The sequence below is a fragment of the Triturus cristatus genome, chromosome 1_2, assembly GCF_964204655.1.
Source record: "Triturus cristatus chromosome 1_2, aTriCri1.1, whole genome shotgun sequence".
Taxonomy (NCBI): domain Eukaryota; kingdom Metazoa; phylum Chordata; class Amphibia; order Caudata; family Salamandridae; genus Triturus; species Triturus cristatus.
The window spans coordinates 581,898,990-581,918,575 of NC_140580.1; the positions used below are offsets into that span (position 1 = coordinate 581,898,990).

General features: G+C 44.2%; 1 protein-coding gene across 2 annotated transcripts in view; it reads right to left on the reverse strand.

Annotated features, from left to right (window-relative positions):
- The window catches only part of CYP17A1 (cytochrome P450 family 17 subfamily A member 1), a 282,729-nt gene that overhangs the window by 139,649 nt on the left and 123,494 nt on the right, over positions 1-19,586 (reverse strand). For both annotated transcript variants that reach the window (XM_085606579.1, XM_085606582.1), the window contains 2 exons: positions 18,975-19,204; positions 9,003-9,089 (listed from right to left, as the gene is read on the reverse strand). In XM_085606579.1, coding sequence (XP_085462705.1) covers positions 9,003-9,089; positions 18,975-19,204 — 317 coding nt within the window. The remainder of the gene's footprint in view (positions 1-9,002; positions 9,090-18,974; positions 19,205-19,586) is intronic.

Below are 19,586 nucleotides of genomic sequence, written 5' to 3' on the forward strand. Positions count from 1 at the left end.
GAAACAGTGATGTAGTGAGTGAGAGGGATGTTGTGAGGTAGTGAGATGTAAGCAGAGTGGTGTTGTGATGTAGTGAGATAGAGAGAGGTAGTGAAAGAGACAGTGAAAGTGAGTTAGTGAGATGTTGCAGAGTTCTGATCCCGTGATGAGGAGCACACACGCTGCTGAACTTGGCTCCGGTGGGAGTATAACTTTTGCTTGTTTTCGTGTGAGGTGTTTGTGCAAGGTAAGTTTGCACATTCACGCTGGAGCAGTTTAAGGCAGCAGGCATGAACCTTGGATACTTTGTGTTTCTGACACTTTAAGCTTCACATTTCGAGCCAGGTGGAGAGGATTGGTATTAAAAGCAACAAGTAAGGAGTTTTTAGAAAGAATTAACACAGTGAGTTCAAGCAGCGGGACAGCCCTGCACACTCCGAAAAGCCTGGCACAGAAGTAAATACACGACATACAGTAAGCACATTTCGAGCCAGGTGGAGAGGATTGTTCAAATTTAGAAGGACACCTAAAAATTCTAAAATGTACAGACCTGCAAGAGCTGGTATCCATTTGCAAGAGAGGAGAAAAGTCGAGCAATGGCCTACGATTGGATTTTCGCTAAAAACTGAAGTATCATAAACGAAAATAATAAAAAGTAAAAGAAATGTGGTCAGCAGAGAGGAGCTGTAATGGCATACGTCAGTATGATAGCTGAGCTCTTGAATACCATTGATTTAGGTTTTAGAGCAATACGAATCGAAAATACAAGCCTGATAAATGACACAACGATTCTGAAAGTTTAAATGTCCGCACTCCAATTAAACTGAAGGGCAATCTTGGAAAAGAAGATATCGGTGTAAGTTATTTTTAAAACTACATTGATTTACTCGCTCGAAACTGACACGCTGCCAACATAACATGGATGGCACACTGGATTAAGTTCGCTGCTAAAACACGAGTTTCTTTGGGTCACAAGTTCCAGCCACATCAAGGACCACCCATCCGTCTTAGTTTGGTAAATGGGAGAACAAATGCATTGGGTAATAGCACTCCATTATTTACAGCGCTCAAACGGTAATAAAGCAGTATGGAGCGCTATATGAAAAACAAGTTAACATTAGATCTAGCTTACACCACGCAGGAGCCAGCGTGGGAGTCTGTAACCAACACCATCTCTCCGGCGGGATCACTGCGAGTCCGGGGAAATGCCAGCTCCGGAGGCACAAGGGGGAAAGGCGTCCAAAGCACGGTGCGGATCCCTGCTCGTCGAACTGGAGCCTGCCCCGGGAGCGCCACCACCAGCACAACAACACGGCACCGGACGGATGGATCCTCACGGCCAGACGACAGCAAAAAAATGGCGGATGGAAGCTTCGAAATTTTTTCGGATTCGGGGGCGTGTTCCTGCTGTTCGAAAAAGGGCGTGGCTAAAAAGTGGAAAGAACAGCACGGAACACGCCCCCGAATCTGAAAAAGACGGAGCCTATTTGGAGGGACGGCTCTCTCCTCCAATGGCTGGCCTCCGTTTAGGAAGCCAGCCAATGGAGGAGAACCAAAAAGAGAGGCGGGCTAATGAGCCACTCTCAGAAACATAAGATCTCCGGACTTCCGGTTCTGCCTTCGGCAGACCGGATGGTCCCTCGACCTAAAAACCACACCGTGGATCCCGCCGCCACGCTCACTGACCCCGCCCCCATCGCACGCAGCATCACAGTTCCCATACTTTACCACTGCTCGTAAGTAAGAATATTTTGCATATAATTTTCGTAAAACCAATAGATCTTGACTAATGACAGACTTTAAAACATAGCCCTGTCAAAGGCTTCAGATCTTCGCTTTCCGACTCCCTGGGTGACGTGAACCCTCAGCGAGGACACCCACGCCTCTATTACAGCAAGAACTTCCTTCTAGTGAGTCTGGTGACAGCTGTGCCCATGTCTCGGAAGAGGCAGAGATGGAATGTACTGAGGCCGGTGTGGGCATCGGGGGGCAGGACAAGGGAGACATGACGCGGGTTGTGCACTTCAAGCGCTGTCTTGGAGAAAAGGCCAAGTGCCACACACACACATGGACACGCACACACTATTGCGCTCTCTCTTAAGCAGCACACACAGTCAAACAACACACAAGCAGACACACATCGACAGGCAGGGAGATGGACGACCACTCAAAGAGATGGGTGCAAGTAATCACGTATGCATCACACACCGGCAGGAATCTGTGCACGCACAACCTCACACTTTCACACACACAGACCACAAACTCACAGGCACAAACACGCACAGCTCAAAATACACAAATCCTCACCCACACAGGCGGTGCTTTAAATGGGAAAATAAGGGCGGCCCTCACCCAAACGAGGCACGGAGTTTGGAGTTAAGGTGCAAGCACTTCTCTTCCAGGCCGGAGGTTGGGAAATTGAGTACCAACAAAACTGTAAAAGCATCATCGGTTATTTAAAGTGCTTAAGCAATGAAGCATGAATCTAAGCGCTAAAAATAAAGTTTATCCTGCCAGTGAGGATTAGGCCACAATTGTCTGATATCACACGTTTTGTGACCTGCCATTTATTTTGTAATAGAATAAATGCATTGTTAATGCGGAATGCTTGTCGACATATTTCGTTAAAAGTGACTTCATCTATTTCCATTCTTTAAAAGTGCACGATAATGTGTCCGTTTGGAAACTGCCTTTTGTGAAAGATTGGTGTCTGCCGACAGCAGGGTTTGAGGGGTGTGAGGAAGTGCTGGCAGCGTTTTGATATCGGTGAGAGCTGGCCACAGAAGCACACACAGTGCAGGCACACACACTCGCGCCCAACGCTAGTGACGTCAGATGAACACGCACGTCGTTTGAAAGGTAATGTAGGACAGAGTACTTAAGGCTGCACAGACCCCCGTTCTCCTTGCTACAGGGCTCTCTCTCCGTGTGCCCAGGGTCACACACAGTCAAGCGCCGTCTTGGAGAAAGGGCCAAGTGCCACACACACACATGGACACGCACACACTATCGCGCTCTTTCTTAAGTAGCGCACACAGTCAAACAACACACAAGCAGACACACATCGACAGGCAGGGAGATGGACGACCACTCAAAGAGATGGGTGCAAGCAATCACGTATGCATCACACACCGGCAGGAATCTGTGCACACACAACCTCACACTTTCACACACACAGACCACAAACTCACAGGCACAAACACGCACAGCTCAAAATACACAAATCCTCACCCACACAGGCGGTGCTTTAAATGGGAAAATAAGGGCGGCCCTCACCCAAACGAGGCACGGAGTTTGGAGTTAAGGTGCAAGCACTTCTCTTCCAGGCCGGAGGTTGGGAAATTGAGTACCAACAAAACTGTAAAAGCATCATCGGTTATTTACAGTGCTTAAGCAATGAAGCATGAATCTAAGCGCTAAAAATAAAGTTTATCCTGCCAGTGAGGATTAGGCCACAATTGTCTGATAGCACACGTTTTGTGACCTGCCATTTATTTTGTAATAGAATAAATGCATTGTTAATGCGGAATGCTTGTCGACATATTTCGTTAAAAGTGACTTCATCTATTTCCATTCTTTAAAAGTGCACATGATAATGTGTCCGTTTGGAAACTGCCTTTTGTGAAAGATTGGTGTCTGCCGACAGCAGGGTTTGAGGGGTGCGAGGAAGTGCTGGCAGCGTTTTGATATCGGTGAGAGCTGGCCACAGAAGCACACACAGTGCAGGCACACACACTCGCGCCCAACGCTAGTGACGTCAGATGAACACGCACGTCGTTTGAAAGGTAATGTAGGACAGAGTACTTAAGGCTGCACAGACCCCCGTTCTCCTTGCTACAGGGCTCTCTCTCCGTGTGCCCAGGGTCACACACAGTCAAGCGCCATCTTGGAGAAAGGGCCAAGTGCCACACACACACATGGACACGCACACACTATCGCGCTCTCTCTTCAGCAGCACACACAGTCAAACAACACACAAGCAGATACACATCGACAGGCAGGGACGACCACTCAAAGAGATGGGTGCAAGCAATCACGTATGCATCACACACCGGCAGGAATCTGTGCACGCACAACCTCACACTTTCACACACACAGACCACAAACTCACAGGCACAAACACGCACAGCTCTCCGTGTGCCCAGGGTCACACACAGAGCTGAAGAGCCCTGTACTCCCCTGATCCGTTGGGGTCTGAGCGTTCTCATCCAGTTCAGGTCACACAGACTGTTCCTCACTCGCGTCGTGTGAAACCCGCGAAGCGGGTCATGTGCCGACCTTGGCCGACAAGACACGGCACTTCACCTGCACCGCTTGGAAGGTAGGTCGGGACGCCTTGTGCTGATCTTCGCAGGGCTAGATTAGACCCTGCTGTCGGCCACGGTGTGACGCGGGCCCTCTCCACCCCTGGCAGGCCGAGGCAGCCCTGGTGAACTTCAAAGGAGCACTGCTGGATTCTCAGCAGTAACTACGCATTGGGGTACACAGAGGCTCTCTATGTGCCTAGAAACCCCTCGGGAGCAGAGAGGCGCCTGCGCTGGTAGTCATACGTACCTAACCCGATCCTGCCAAGCCCACCGGTCTAGTTATTTTTACAAGCTGGCTGTACTTAAATGTGACGCTGCGCGAGCCCTGACACCGATAATCGCTTTGCTCTGGCGCGGCCAGACGACAGCAAAAAAATGGCGGATGGAAGCTCCGAAACTTTTTCGGATTCGAGGGCGTGTTCCTGCTGTTCTAAAAGGGCGTGGCTAAAAAGTGGAAAGAACAGCAAGGAACACCCCCCCGAATCTGAAAAAGACGGAGCCTATTTGGAGGGACGGCTCTCTCCTCCAATGGCTGGCCTCCGTTTAGGAAGCCAGCCAATGGAGGAGAGGCAAAAAGAGAGGCGGGCTAAGGAGCCACTCTCTGAAACATTAAATCTCCGACTTCCGGTTCTGCCTTCGGCAGACCGGATAGTCCTCGACCTAAAAAGGGAAGAGAAAGGAAAGAGAAAGACAAAGGAACTAGAAAAGAAAGAAACTTAAACAAGGTCGTCTCTGAATTAAATGGTTTCCAAATATTTTACATTGAGTTTAATGAAACATATGTTCCCTAAGATCATATTTTTCAGGGCGAAAGCTTTCAATCAGTGTTAACTATCTAAGATGTAGTTATGGCCATGCTTCTTCTCAGGAAGTAGCATGGCATTGATTAGTTAACAAGAGGGGCTGCCTGCTGTTCTGGTCACTCGTCCCATCCTCAGAGGACAAGTGTACAAAGTTTTAAAATGCAGCATGAGCTGGGAGGCAGCTGCATTCTCCCAAACTCAATTAGCAGCTATCAGGCGAATCCAAGACAGGCTACGAGCTACTGGTAGCTCACGATCAACCTGTTGGAGACTCTTGGGATAGAATATTGCCTACCATCATTAGCACTATACAAAAATATACTTCTGCCCCTGAAGAAAATATGAAGCTTTTGAATACTTCATTTGGGGGATATGATTATTGAAGAAAGATTGACCATTCTCCTTATCTGTACAAAAAAGAGCATACAACTTTTACTAGAGAATCTATCTAAGCTAATGAGCAAATAAATCCTTTGCCCATACCAGAATTCCATGTCTCATTTATAGAGTCCATTCTCTGAAGAACACATTGGACTAATGGAGGCCAAACCTCAATAAACACACTGGCCGGAAGAATAGTCTAATCACCCCTTCTAAATTCATGCTTAAAATTTTGTGTACTGGAAATAAGAACAATGCTTAGTGGCCTTCCCTGATCACAATCTTAGCAAAGTTTGGTGTGAGAATATATGGGGACAGCCAACACACTTGGCCCAGATATACTAAGATTTTGCGTCGTGGTTACATCACTTTTGTGGCGCAGCCCAGACACCAGACACAAAATCCATTTTGGCATTTACTAAGCCAAGCAAAATTGATTAGTGTGGCTTTGCGTGATTTAGTAAACACAAAGTAACATAACACAGCACAAAGTGCTGCCTTGCATTGCTTAGTGTTGCCAGGCTTTACATGGGTGAGGCATGGACATTCCTGTACAACCACATATGCATTTTAATGCAATCCCAGATTTACAAAGACTTGTAAAACTTAGTTTGCCCCACAATTGTACACCTACCTGATAGAGGCGTAACAAGGAGAAATATCTTCTTTTCTCCTTGTTACTTCCTTTTACTATATATGCTGCATTTTGCAGCACACATATAAAGAGGAATAAACCTCTAAGGATTGTTTTTGTGCAGGAAGTCATCCCTTCCTACACGAAAACAATCCTGCCCATAATGCACCATGGGTCAAGGGTGACTGCGTTAGCACTAGATAACCACAAGTGTGTCAGAGCATAGAGGGTCAGAACAGCACCATATGTTGGTAAATATGGCACTGTTCAACTCTCTCCGATTCATGCAAAGCAGCGCTGCAACTTGCCTTGCTGTGCTGTGCTGCATGGTCTATTCATAAAAATGCCTCATTATTTCCAAAGTTAGTTGACAGTTGTTACAGGATGTCCAAGCTCATGTAGTCAGCAAAAACAGTTTATGGGATTGGGTGGGATTAAAAAGGAGCTAGGTGACATCCGTCAAAGATGTCAGTGTAGTGAAAGCTCCTTTGCGCCACTCCATTTTGTTGTCATGCTAGACATGAAAGAGACCAGATAATGCCCCTGCTAAAGTCTATAATTGTGAATCTAGGGCCCGTTATGCCTTCAAGCAGCCGAAGAACCTTGTATGGATGTCAGAAGGCAGAGAAACTGAAACCAAGCCAGGACTGTGTTACCCCTCTGATTCCAAAATGTAGCCCTGACTCACGAGAACCTGTGCCTCCTCGGCGCAGGGAGGACCATTAAACTGAGTGAGCGGAGGTGAGGTGAACACAGAGGAGTAGCTTCACATGGGGCAGGTTGTTTTATGACCCCCCCCCTCCACACTGCCAGCAAAGTGGTGAGAACTGAGAAGTGAAAGAAGAGAAGGATCCACCAACTGGGGGCAGAGCTGGACTGGCCGTAGCGGGTACCGGGCGTTTCCCCGGTGGGCTGCCGGGGGCGGTTTTTGTTACTGGGGGGCGGTTTTGCAGCATAGCTGCAATATTAGCCCCCTATAACAAAAGCCGTTTCAGTGTTTTCCACGCGCACCCAGTAGGAACCAGATTTTTGATATGCAGCAATGTTAACCTAGGGTGAAAACATACACTGCATAAGGTCACTTAACAACAACTTAGTGGACCACTCTTCTGGACTTCAGGTGTGTTAAGGGCAGGGTCCAAGGCAGCACCAAGAGTGGGGTGGCTGGGTGCAGAGGTGCAATTCAGCATCGGGTGCCGAAAGTTACCTTAATGGTGCAAAATATGTACTGCATTCGGGTACTTCACAGCTACTTGCAGGACCAATCTCCTGGACTTAAGGTGAGTACGGGGCAAGGTCTGAGGCAGCACCAACAGCTCACCTCAGAAGGCACTGGAGTGGCCAGTTGCAGAGGTGCTTATCAGCGTCAGGGGCCCAATGCTATCCAATTGGGATTGGTTCTGGTCGAAAAGAGGCTGCAGGTTTGGACTGGGAAACGAGTTGAGCTGAACCAAAATGTCGGCTAAGCTCTCAAGATGGTAGGGGACGTGGGGACACTCTTGGTTCTCTTCTCCACGGGCCAGGGACGATGGGTGTAGCGGTGTCTTTAGGTGTCAGATTGTCATCACCGGGAGCAGTCCCGGTAGAGGGGGGCCTGCAAACAGAGGCTGCAGGTCGGAGAGTTCACAAGGGGCAAAACGAAAGTAGACTGTGTTTCTTGAGGTCTTGGGGACCACACTGACACCGTTGGCCCACTTCAGCTCGGGCTGGGAAGTGAGGCTACATTGATGCTTTGCAGCGGCGGACCGTTGCAGTTTCAGAGTTTCTCAGTCTTCTTTGGGGTGCCTGCAGGATGCAGGGAAGCAGGGTCATAGGTCATACTGAACAATACACCCGCCTAGTGATCCTTACTGTATGCATCTCCAAATTCATAAACATTAGAACCTGAGAATATGTTCAATTTACAAAAGAACCATTGTTGGTGAAATAAACACCCTTTTCTCAAATTGTATGTTAAAAAAACTAATTTTTATAAGTTTTATAACTGTGAGCCCTGGCTGCAAACACCACCTTACCAAACTGGCGCTTACAACAGGTCTGAGCACAATCACGATCATTTGCTGATAGCAATAGATGGCCTGGAAAAGCAGAGGCTTTTCTGTTTTGGGCACAGCAAGACATGCTGCTATAATTAAGACCAGCAGCCTTCCCAGGTGCCTTTAGTCCCTCAAGATGTAGCTCACTGTCCAACAGTCATCCTTAGAAGCAAACCTGCACTTACAAAACGGTGCGCGACTAACACCATCACATAAGCAATATACACCAGTCATATTGCCACATCCTGAGTATAGCATGCTAAAACATTGTATTACAGCAGAGTTTCATTCTGGGCGTGGTTCTATAGCGCAGACCAGGGGTCATAAAGTATGGCCTCAGAGTGGTAAACTATAGGATGGTGAAAAAAGACTCTAAAAAAAACACCTCGTTAGTGCCTTTAAGTTGAAGCAGTTTTCTGGCCTGTATATGTAATCTTTTTTTTGGTTAAAATTCAAAAGCCCACGAGGAAACAGGCAATAGAGTTAAAGATGCTTTGTTCCATAAAGCACCTCATTCGCATCAAGCCAGTCCTAGCTGTCCAGTCCTACAACTGTCCGCACATCGAGAAGATGCCTATCTCGGCGCCCACATGGCACATCGCATTCTGCCTTCAGCGCACCATCCCAGCACTACCTGCCTACAACTTATATAACAATATTCTGTACAATTCATTGGAAGATGCACATTTTAAGAAATCAAGATTATTTTGTCACTCTTCGGTCCGAAGAAATACTGGCCTTAATTAGCTGCAAGCAAACTGGCCTGTCATACACCAATAAAATCACTCCTGCATTACCAGCAGCCTATGAGCCACATCCAATTGTATGGATATTATTACAGTTTCTTCTTCTCAGTGCTTACCTTGTGTTCTGACAACTTCTTCTGAAGCAGTACGTCTCGTACGGCCACACATCTCTTCAACAATGTCAGGTCTTTATTCGGAAAGATCTAAAAAACACAAAGTAATCACTGCGACTTTCTGACTGGCAGTACTTGAGAATAATGCAGCGTTGATGGTTGTTGGTTTCACTCTAGCTTTTTTATCTGTTTATGGTTTTACTTTGGAGTGAGTCGATAGGATTAAGGATACTAACAAGCATTTATAATGAAATAGGTCTCGCAATTGCGAGATTTGAGCTACTGGCATTGTAAATGGCAAATGTCATTTAAAATACCAATAAGTCAAACTTTTGCAAAAGCGTGACCTATTGTATTGCAGAGCTTGGTGTTCGTTAAGGGGGCGCTGCGCTCATTAATAAAGTTTAAAAAAGAAAAAGAAACAGAGCGGTGTCCCTGAAGCGGGCACTGGGCTCACTATTAAAGTTTTTTTTTTTTAAACTGAGCATGGTGTCCCTAACGCGGTCGCCCCGCTCAGCATGCAATTTTATTAAAAAATGAATAAAAGCTGAGAAAATGTGGTGTCGCTGAAGCGGACGCCGCGTTCATCTCAAAAGTATTATAATACATAAAAAGCGTCGCCAGCACTCGATGTGAAAAGCAGCTGCCATTGACCTGTGTGGGAGCGCTGCAAATGCAAGAAGCAGCAGCCATTGTCCCTATTAGTTAGTTAATGAACAAAATAGTGCTCACCGACTTAAAATCGAGAAGTGTAACAAGCCAAGTAAAAGGGTCAGTCGCCTTGGGAGGGTACAAATGAAGAAAAAGCTGTACTAAGGAGGGACTAACAAGCCTATTTACGAATCAGAAGCCAGCATTTAAGAATGTCAATGACACAAGCCAATGACAAATATGGGCAGAGAAAGGGCGGGGCTTCTATTCCATACTCCAGAACAACACGTCTCGCAGCACATGCACGCTGACTCTAGGCTCGACCTAAAAATGTCTAGGTCACTTGAAAGGACAAAAGTTCTCAGCTGCCTGGTTCAGCTATCGTACCCCTGTCCTCCGTGGCTCCCAACTATTTTTGCAGTTTGGCTAGGTTTAGGGGCTACTCGTCTAAGCGGCTCCTAGTTCCACCCCGAGCTCCACCAGGTCACATTTGAAAACCCCTCATATTTAGAAGACACTGGAAGAGTATCCACCCCTCTTGAAGGGGCACTACTACAACCTCCCTTACTGACAGCTCCTGCTCTTCGTGAAGTAGGATTTACTGCCTTGAACTGCAGCTGCACCCAGAGGAAAAACCTACAGGCTGTGAGTAAACATAAGTCCACAAGCCCCTATGTATTGGGAACCACTTTCTCCCCGAAAAGGGATCATGGTAATATAGGGACTGAGAATAACCCAATAACTGCAGACAAGCGACGACTGTTGACAGTATTTGTGTATCCTATTCATGATTGCAAACAACCAGTGTGTGAAAGAGTCGCTTACATGGAGAGTGGGCCCTGTCTGTAGAAACCACCAGTCATCCCAAGCTCCAAAGCCTCAAACTCTTTTAGATCTAGAAAGTTATGTCGAAGCGATACATAAACGTTTCTACCAAAACAGTCTACTTGGTGGCATATAGTCATGGCAATTCAAAGTGCTTGCTGAGAATAGGACAAACATGGTCCACTTAGCAACACCCATCCCTTCCATAGAGGCCACTTTATTGGCTGGCCCCTACAAAGTTGAACATAGCATTTTTCGTGATTGGTGGTTTACGCTGCCTAATTAAAACCCGCTGTAAATAGAAGCCGGTGGAGTCCCGCAGCACACAGAAAACTTCATCTCAACACAACCGGTCTAGCCTGTTGGTCCTATTTTAAATCTCTGGAGCTACCTACTTATGGTTCAAACCAAGCATGAAGGTCTGCCTGTCTATTGGTGTAGCAAGGTTGCCATGGGCCCTAATGAAAGTAAAGAAAACAGGCCAGCTATCCATGTTGTTTTACAGTAAACAAAAAAAAGGCAGGCAAAATTTGGGGCAACATGCCTCACACACCCCTAGCCAGTGCATCACTGAACCTTTTAAATTATTGATAGCTATGGTCCTTCTCCTCTGTAACTCTCACTCTACCATATCCGTACACCATTCCCTGAAAATACCCAGCCCCTTCCCATCTTCCTTTTCCTATGTTTCCGGCTACCTTTGATCTTTCTCTTTCCACTGTCCTTGTATCTCTCAACTCACCCCTTCCTCCTCCCCTCTTGAACAATGGCTATAATCCCCATGATCCTAGCTCTCCCTTTTCTTCTGCATCACCCTTATCCCCATATCTCTTCACCTTCACCTACACTTTCCTGTTCCTCCCATATCTGCATACACTTCCTTGTGTATCTGCACTTTATACTCCTCTCACTTCCTCTATACATTGCTAGTTTCCACCAATCATTCACCGTCATTCCCACTTGTATATCTCCAGTTTTCCTTCTTTCCACTCTCTACAGATGTTTCCATGGAATGGCTGAGACATTTTTAGTCTAACTCTCAATGTTGTAACTGAGTCAGACATCAGCCAATAGGGTTTGGGAGCTCAATGCGGTGACTTATTCATGGGCAGCAGATGGCCGAGAGATGAGCAGCTGCTCCCTATCAACTGTTTGGAGCTTTTGGCAGGTTCTTTTGCCATCCACTCTCTAATTTTTCAGGAGACTCACTGTTGTATCCTTTCCTAAATGTACAATGTGTCAACAGTGCAATATATCAACCACTTAGGAGGCAAAAAGTTTCAAATTCTTTCAGAAACTGTCCTGGAATGTTGTCGCTACTGCCTTTCCCACAGATTTTCAGTAATAGCGGTCCCTTTTTCAGGCAAGTAGAATTTGGTAGTAGATTAAAATTCATGCTACCTATGAGATACGAGTGACTGGAAGTTGGAACCAGTGCTGTATGAGAACCTCATAAAGGTTCAGATTCCTTTGTGGCACAGTTGGAGGCTGGATCCATTGGTATCTGCCATGGATACTTTCTTTTAGATCTGGAACAGTTTATGCTTTTCCCCCTTTTCATAATGATTCTCAGGGTGACACTCAAACTCAGGATTCAGAAGGCGTAATTGGTTTTAATGACATCTCAAGAGAAGACCAAGGTATGTTTCAGGGTTCTTCTTAATCTTTTTAAGAAGCTTAGATATATCTGCAGAATCTTTCGGAGATCTCCGGGATTCAGCCGGCAACGCCTACCCTTTGGTAGAGCAGAGTCAATGCCAAGTGCCAGGACTTTCGCCGCAGGTTTCCGTCTATATCAACCAGGTACAATCTGATGCCAAATTCAGACGCTATAACTCTTCATGGAAAATATGGTCATATTGGTGTCTGGAACAGTACCTTAATCCCAGGGGAAGGAGGGGTGATATTACCTATGTCTTAAACTTTCTGGATAGTTTGGCTTCCAAAGCCCTCCCTTACAGAACTGTCAACACTTATCGTTCAGACATTTCTCCTGGGCATTGTCCCACTGTTGTTCATCCACTTTATCCAGAAAAATTACATTTAGCATGAGGTCTATTGTTTATCCTGCCCTAAAAAAGGATAGTAAACTCTATGCAGTCCATAGCTTTTGCACTTATGAATCTGTAACCAGACAGTTTAGCTGAGTTGCTAATTTTTGTTTGGAAACCATTCACTGCAGTTTCTTTACACCCTGTAGCTTGGTGGCTCATAAGGATTATGGATGAATCATGCATTGCTAGACATTTGGCACCTGCTCGATCAGAAATGCTACAGTATCTACATCTTTAATTTTGGGCTAGATTAGAATACATTATGCAGGCTGCAGACTGGTGAGGCACATCTACTTTGAAACACTTACACTTTAAACCAATGAGTAACTTATTTTGTGTTGTAGTGGGTAATCTTTGAATTTACATAATCCTCACTTCTGGTTCTGCCATAGAATGTAACCTTTTGCAGCTCCCACAAAAAGGGATTTCGAATTCTATTAAGGTGAAGATTATCATCTACCCCTAGCTTTAAGTGATAACTGTGTTACTGCAGTGTGCAGAGAATGTCTTACAATGGCCTTTGTTTAGTTGTTTGTGGACACAATGTCTGATTTCCTTGTCACCGCCCTATTCTAATATGATGTCAGAGACTGAAATAGTTTTTTTTTTCCTGAAGGTTGTTAATCTGTTTTAGTTTCAGCATAGGGTTGTGTGCTACAAGGTTGGTTTCCATCTTTTCTTCTTTGTTGCAACAAAGAGGACATCACCAAGATTCAAGTACTATTATGGAGCATTGCATGTACTGTTTGTCTACTAAGTTTCATGGTACATGTAGATCTTTTGCTAATCTCATTGGGATTGATTGCTAGTTTTTTATACTGTTTGTGTAATACGATTGATTGCAGTACCAATAAAACAAAACAACTAATTGCATAATCCTCTCCTCCTAGTCCTTAGTAAAAATGAAATTTGTTACCAAGAATAATTTTACATTCTCCACCGTTATCTCTCTATTGATTCATCTGTTTCTATTTTCTCATTTGATTCAATCAATCAGTCAATTTCTATAGCACATCTAATAACCCGGGAGGGTATCCAGGTGCTATCTATCCATTATCTCTTTCCGTACTCTTATGATTGACAGCAGCACCTCTCCCACTCCTCACCTCACCAAAGAAAGAACTAAGAAACGGGCAGGCGCTAAATGACAACAAATATGTGCCTGTTAAGCAAAGTGCAATTGATGCAGAGCAGACAGTACCCCATGCTCCTCTTGGGCCTGGTGCCATTACTTCGGCTGCACCACTGATAGGTAACCCCAATTGGCTGTTATCTTGCCTTCAACTTGCTATCTGCCCTGTTGATCTAGTGACTGCCTATGTGAAGTGCCCACCTGAGATCATGTACCTCACATTCCGTAACCATCTAAATACGGCTCCCCTGACCAGAGATGTATAAGTGTTGAAAAAATAGTTTCTGCCAATGCGGCTGAGCCTCCCTGGAGAGATCATTTTGCCTGGCGAGAACTGCAGCACCAAACTTTTCTTTACATTTACGTGGAATCACCAATCCATTGTTCCATTTCTGGCACCCACCTGCCTCCACCCAGTGTGGTGTGAGCATGTGCCTAACACTAGCATCTTTGGCCTGAGCACCAAAAGTGCTCCCAATCCACAGTTGGGCTTCCTGCTGACACTACCGGACAGTGTAGTGGGTAGGCAATTGAGTGACCCTTTCATAACCCACATCCAGAGCTCTTAGATTGGATCGCCAGGTCCCCTTCTGTGCCCTCTCAGCACATCATAAATTATTCCAAGGATCCTGATCCCCTGCTTCAATGCCGCTTACACCCAGAGCTGGTGATCCAGAGTCTTTGCATTGCTGGAGACTCATATATATCTAAGATACAAAGAAGAAGTATCTAACCCTAAGCTAGGAGGCAGACACAATCTCTGAGAACAGTTCACCACAGGGATTTCTTGACTATTACATACGGTTCAGCAGATAAAGCAGCTTTACATTTTGAGCACCAAAGCTGTTCTTTTGGCTCTCCTGAGTTCACCGTGGACCATTAAAATGTGAATATTTATATAGAAAACTGTAGATTTAGAGATATTGGTTGTGGAGATTTAATTACAATAAGGTATACATACTTATTGCATTCCTTTAGAAGCATAATGTAGTCTTTCAAAGTAAGTAAGTAGGTGCAGAGTGTATGAAATCTCTTACACCACTTGACTTTTATCTGACTCTAAAACTTTGGTGAAAATGGCAGAATACTTAGTCTACCATAAGTACATTGTAGAGCCAACAAACAGTACAATTGAGAGTAGTATTGGAAATCAGCTCACAAAATAATATTCATTTTGGTGCAAACATATTGAAGTAGAAAGAAGTACAAGGAAGGATTAGAGAAATTAATGTAAGTCACTATTCATCAGGAATACCGTGAATATACTCCACATGTGGAGTTACTTCTACAACTCACACATTGCAAGTGAGTTAAAATGTAATTTGTGCTTGCCCATCTGAGACTGCTTCAACTGAACAAAAACAATGCCCAGGTCTCATAAAATTAGTTTTGCATCTATTCGGGCAGCTTCTTCCCAAACAGCACTTTGAAGCAATGGTGTTTCGAGTTTAATTAAATCCCTAAGCTGAAATAAACAGGAGCAGCTCTTGTCAAGGAAACGAGGCGGGCAGCGGGAGGATGAATGGGAGACAAGGGAGACAAACACAAAAAATATAAAATAACTTACCTGCTGCCCTACAGCATCGCATTGCTCCCTTCTGCTTCTCTTCTCTTCACTGCAGGCAGGAACAGGCTCCCAAACTACCATGTGGCCAATCCTGATGCTGCTCTCATGCATAAGAGCAGTTTCAGGACTGGCCTGAGCGCCAATGAGTTGCACTCCAGGACAGACTGGGATTCTGTGCCATCTCTCTCCAACCCCAGCAATGCAGCTGGAGTTGAAGAGAGCGTCACTGCGCTTGTGGGTTTGGCCCGCCTGAGGCGGCCGGCCAAGCCCACATGCACAAAGAAGGCAGTGCTCAAAACTCCCCCTCCAGCCTGTCACTACCCTGGACCTCCCCAAGACTTGGCACAAAACAAAATAAAACAATATTAAAATGGGTTTTAACCCTGTTTTAGAATCGTTTTATTTTTCACGTTATTAAGGAGGCTGGAAAGGGGGGGTGATGCTCCACCGTCATAGCGGAGACGTCACCGCTGGAAATATATCTTACTCTTGCTGAGTTGCTCTATTCGAAACTATAGTACAGATAACCAGAGGGATGTTCTCTCAACATGGACTCTCACTCTTACAGCTAGATCACTTAACTGGTGAAATACATGTCTCCAAAAAACACAGCTCTAATTTTGTATTCAGCTAGTTGCGGTGAGTGATAGAAACAATGTCTACTTGTTATAAAAACAAGAGAGTCGCTATCATTTTTAGATTGCATTGTTGGACCAGAATCCCTTCTGCTTCACTGAGAGTGGTTTGTTTAGTTTTGATTGGCAAGACATTTGTGCATATATATATATATATATATATATATATATTCAATTAAAAAACCATAGGTTTCACACAGGTTATAGTTAGGTGGATATTTCTCTCGTAAAAAACCAATGAAATTCCCCCGTTATAGTTAGTTCAGATAACTATAACTCGCGCGCCTGCAATCCACTGCTGATGACGTCACATATTACATCACTCATGACATGGTCAGTGGCATCACTCATGACATCACTGATGACATCATCCTTGTGATAGAGTGGCGGTCGCGCGAGTTATAGTTATCCGAACTAACTATAACGGGGGAATTTCATTGTTTTTTTACGAGAGAAATATCCACCTAACTATAACCTGTGTGAAACCTATGGTTTTTTAATTGAATTTGCAAGGTTTTTTAAATGCTAATTCCTAACTATAACGTGTGTGAAACCTATGGTTTTTTAAGTGAATTTGTACGTTTTTTTAAATGCTAAGTTATGTATTTATTAATATATATATTTTTTCAAGGTTTTTCACCGTGCGCGCACGGGGGGTCCTTCTGTGACCCCCTGACAAAGGCTAGGGGGTCAGGAACTCTCTTCCCTGCCCCCTTTTCACGTTTTCCACCTTTTTTCCCCCTTTCCTTTTCAGTGCGAGAGACAAAATGGCGGCCGACACTTCCTGATTTCGACCGATTCGAATGTTGACTGACATCTAACAACCAATCAGAATTACGCTCGCACACGGCACCGTGCGCTCACGGTGCGCGCATATAGATATTTATATGCTTTTAAATGCTATTTTTTCAGGAAATACTGAACAGATTGACACCAGACCTGCAAAAGGCACTTCCCTGACCTGAGGACTACTTCTCTGCCAAATTTCAAGTAATTCTGTGCAGCCGTTCGGGCTGTATCTTCGACTAAAGGTCCTATGGAAAAATGCATGGGGAAAACGTGTTTTGGGACCCCCCTTTTTTCTCGGCCCCCGCTTGACGAATCACCCCAAGACTTTCAGGGTAGGAGCTGAGCGGAGCGCCGCATTTGTTTTGAAAATTTCGCGAGGATTCGTCAACCGGCGCCAAAGTTATTCAAAATAGAATTTTTAGATTTCCTATGGAAACACGATCCTACTATAACTATCTACTGGCGACCGCCAGTAGATAATATATATATATATATATATATATATATATATTCACTGAAAAAAACATAGGTTTCACACATGTTATAGTTAGCTGGACATTTCACTCGTACTAAACCATTGAAATTCCCCCGTTATAGTTAGTTCAGCTAACTATAACTCGCGCGACCGCAATCCACTGCTGATGACGTCACATATTACATCACTCATGACATGGTCAGTGACATCACTCATGACATCACTGATGACATCTCAAATGACATCACTGATGACATCATCCAGTGAATATGTGTCTTTCTGAAAAATAAATATTTTTTATATATGTATTTCTAAAGGTTAATGGAAGAATAAATGGGTAAATAAGTGTCTAAATGGATGTTTTTTTTGTAAAATTAATTGTATAACTGACTTATTAACAGTATCTTAGTGAATACAGTGATGTAATATGTGACGTCATCAGCAGTGGATTGCGGTCGCGCGAGTTATAGTTAGCTGAACTAACTATAACGGGGGAATTTCAATGGTTTTGTACGAGTGAAATGTCCAGCTAACTATAACATGTGTGAAACCTATGGTTTTTTCAGTGAATTTGCAAGGTTTTTTTAAATGCTAATTCCTAACTATAACTTGTGTGAAACCTATGGTTTTTTCAGTGAATTTGCAAGGTTTTTTAAATGCTAATTCCTAACTATAATGTGTGTGAAACCTATGTTTTTTTCAGTGAATTTGCAAGGTTTTTTAAATGCTAATTCCTAACTATAACGTGTGTGAAACCTATGGTTTTTTAAGTGAATTTGCAAGGTTTTTTAAATGCTAATTTCTAACTATAACGTGTGTGAAACCTATGTTTTTTTTAGTGAATTTGTAAGGTTTTTTAAATGCTAATTTCTGTATGTATTATATTTTTTATATATTTATTTTACAATAAACTACCTATGTATATAGTTATAGATTGACTGTATCCTTTAATATGGAATGGCTCAGCTCTTTTATTTTGAATTTGGATAAAGTTGAACAGCATAGTTAATATCTTCTATAAACTTATAAACAGTTTAAAATGTTTTTTTTTAAGGGTTTTTCACGGTGCGAGCACCGTGCGCGCACCATGCGCGCACCCCGCGATTTTTTGAAAAAAAATAAAATGTTTTTTTCACCCTTCGGGGTCCTTCAGGGACCCCCTGACAAAGGCTAGGGGGTCAGGAACTCTCTACCCTGCCCCCTTTTCACGTTCTCCACCTTTCTTTTTCACAGTCACACACAAAATGGCATCCGACACTTCCTGATTTCGACCGATTGGAATGTTGACTGACATCTAACCACCAATCAGAATTACGCTCGCGGACATTTGGTGCGCGCACCGTGCGCGCATGGTGCGCGCATATAGATATTTATGTACTTTTAACTGCAATTTTCTCAGGAACTACTGAACAGATTGACACCATATATGCAAAAGGCACATGCCTGACCTGAGGACTACCTCTTTGCCAAATTTCATGTAATTCTGTTCAGCCGTTCGGGCTGTACCTTCGACTAAAGGTCCTATGGGAAAATGCATGGGGAAAACGCGTTTTGGGACCCCCCTTTTTTCTCAGCCCCCGCTTGACGAATCACCCGGATCTTTCAAGGTAGGAGCTGAGCGGAGCACACCATTAGTTTTGAAAATTTCACGAAGATAAGTCAACCGGCACCAAAGTTATTCAAAATAGAATTTTCAGATTTCCTATGGGAACTCGGTCCTAACTATAACTATCTACTACATACACCTCTTATAACTCGTTCAGAAAAAATCAATCAAGGTTTGTGGAGCAGTTGCAATCGCTCTAATGCATCTACCTGCCCAAAACAGCGCAAACTATCAGACTCACCTGCAGCCATGGAAAGATGTCGACCAGGCTGTCCTTTGCAACTGTGTCCACAATGCCTTGGCTATACCGTAGCATTGACTCAAACTCGGAATCTCCTCTTTTGTAATTTGAGTTGAAGCAAAGTGAGCAGACCACATTTGTAACCGCTCTGGTCAGTTCCGGGGCCATGTTCAATGATTGGTTGTGCAAATCTGTAAGGGTCTGACACAAGGAAGCAGCTTCCACAGCAACTGCAAAAGAAAAGTCACACTCAAAAGCTGCTAAACTCCTTTATAAGACTTGTTGGAATCACATTATTCAACATCTGGATTTGATGTTACCATAGAACCGAAAAGTGAGAGAGAGAGAGAGCGATCGTGGGAGTGTGTGTGTGTGGTGTGTGTAAGGTCTGCGTGCAATGTATGTATAATGACAGATGAGTTAGCTATTTTGTGTGCCAGTGCTTGTTCATGATCCTGCCTGCTCCTGTTTCATCCCACTTTTTGCTACTGCGCCTTCTATGCCTTTTTTTTTGCTTCAGCTAGCTGCTGCAGACTTTTCTTATTCTTCGTTCTTTTTACCTGTTTTGTATCTCTTTTTTTCTTTATGTTTAATAAATTAGTCTGCAGCAAC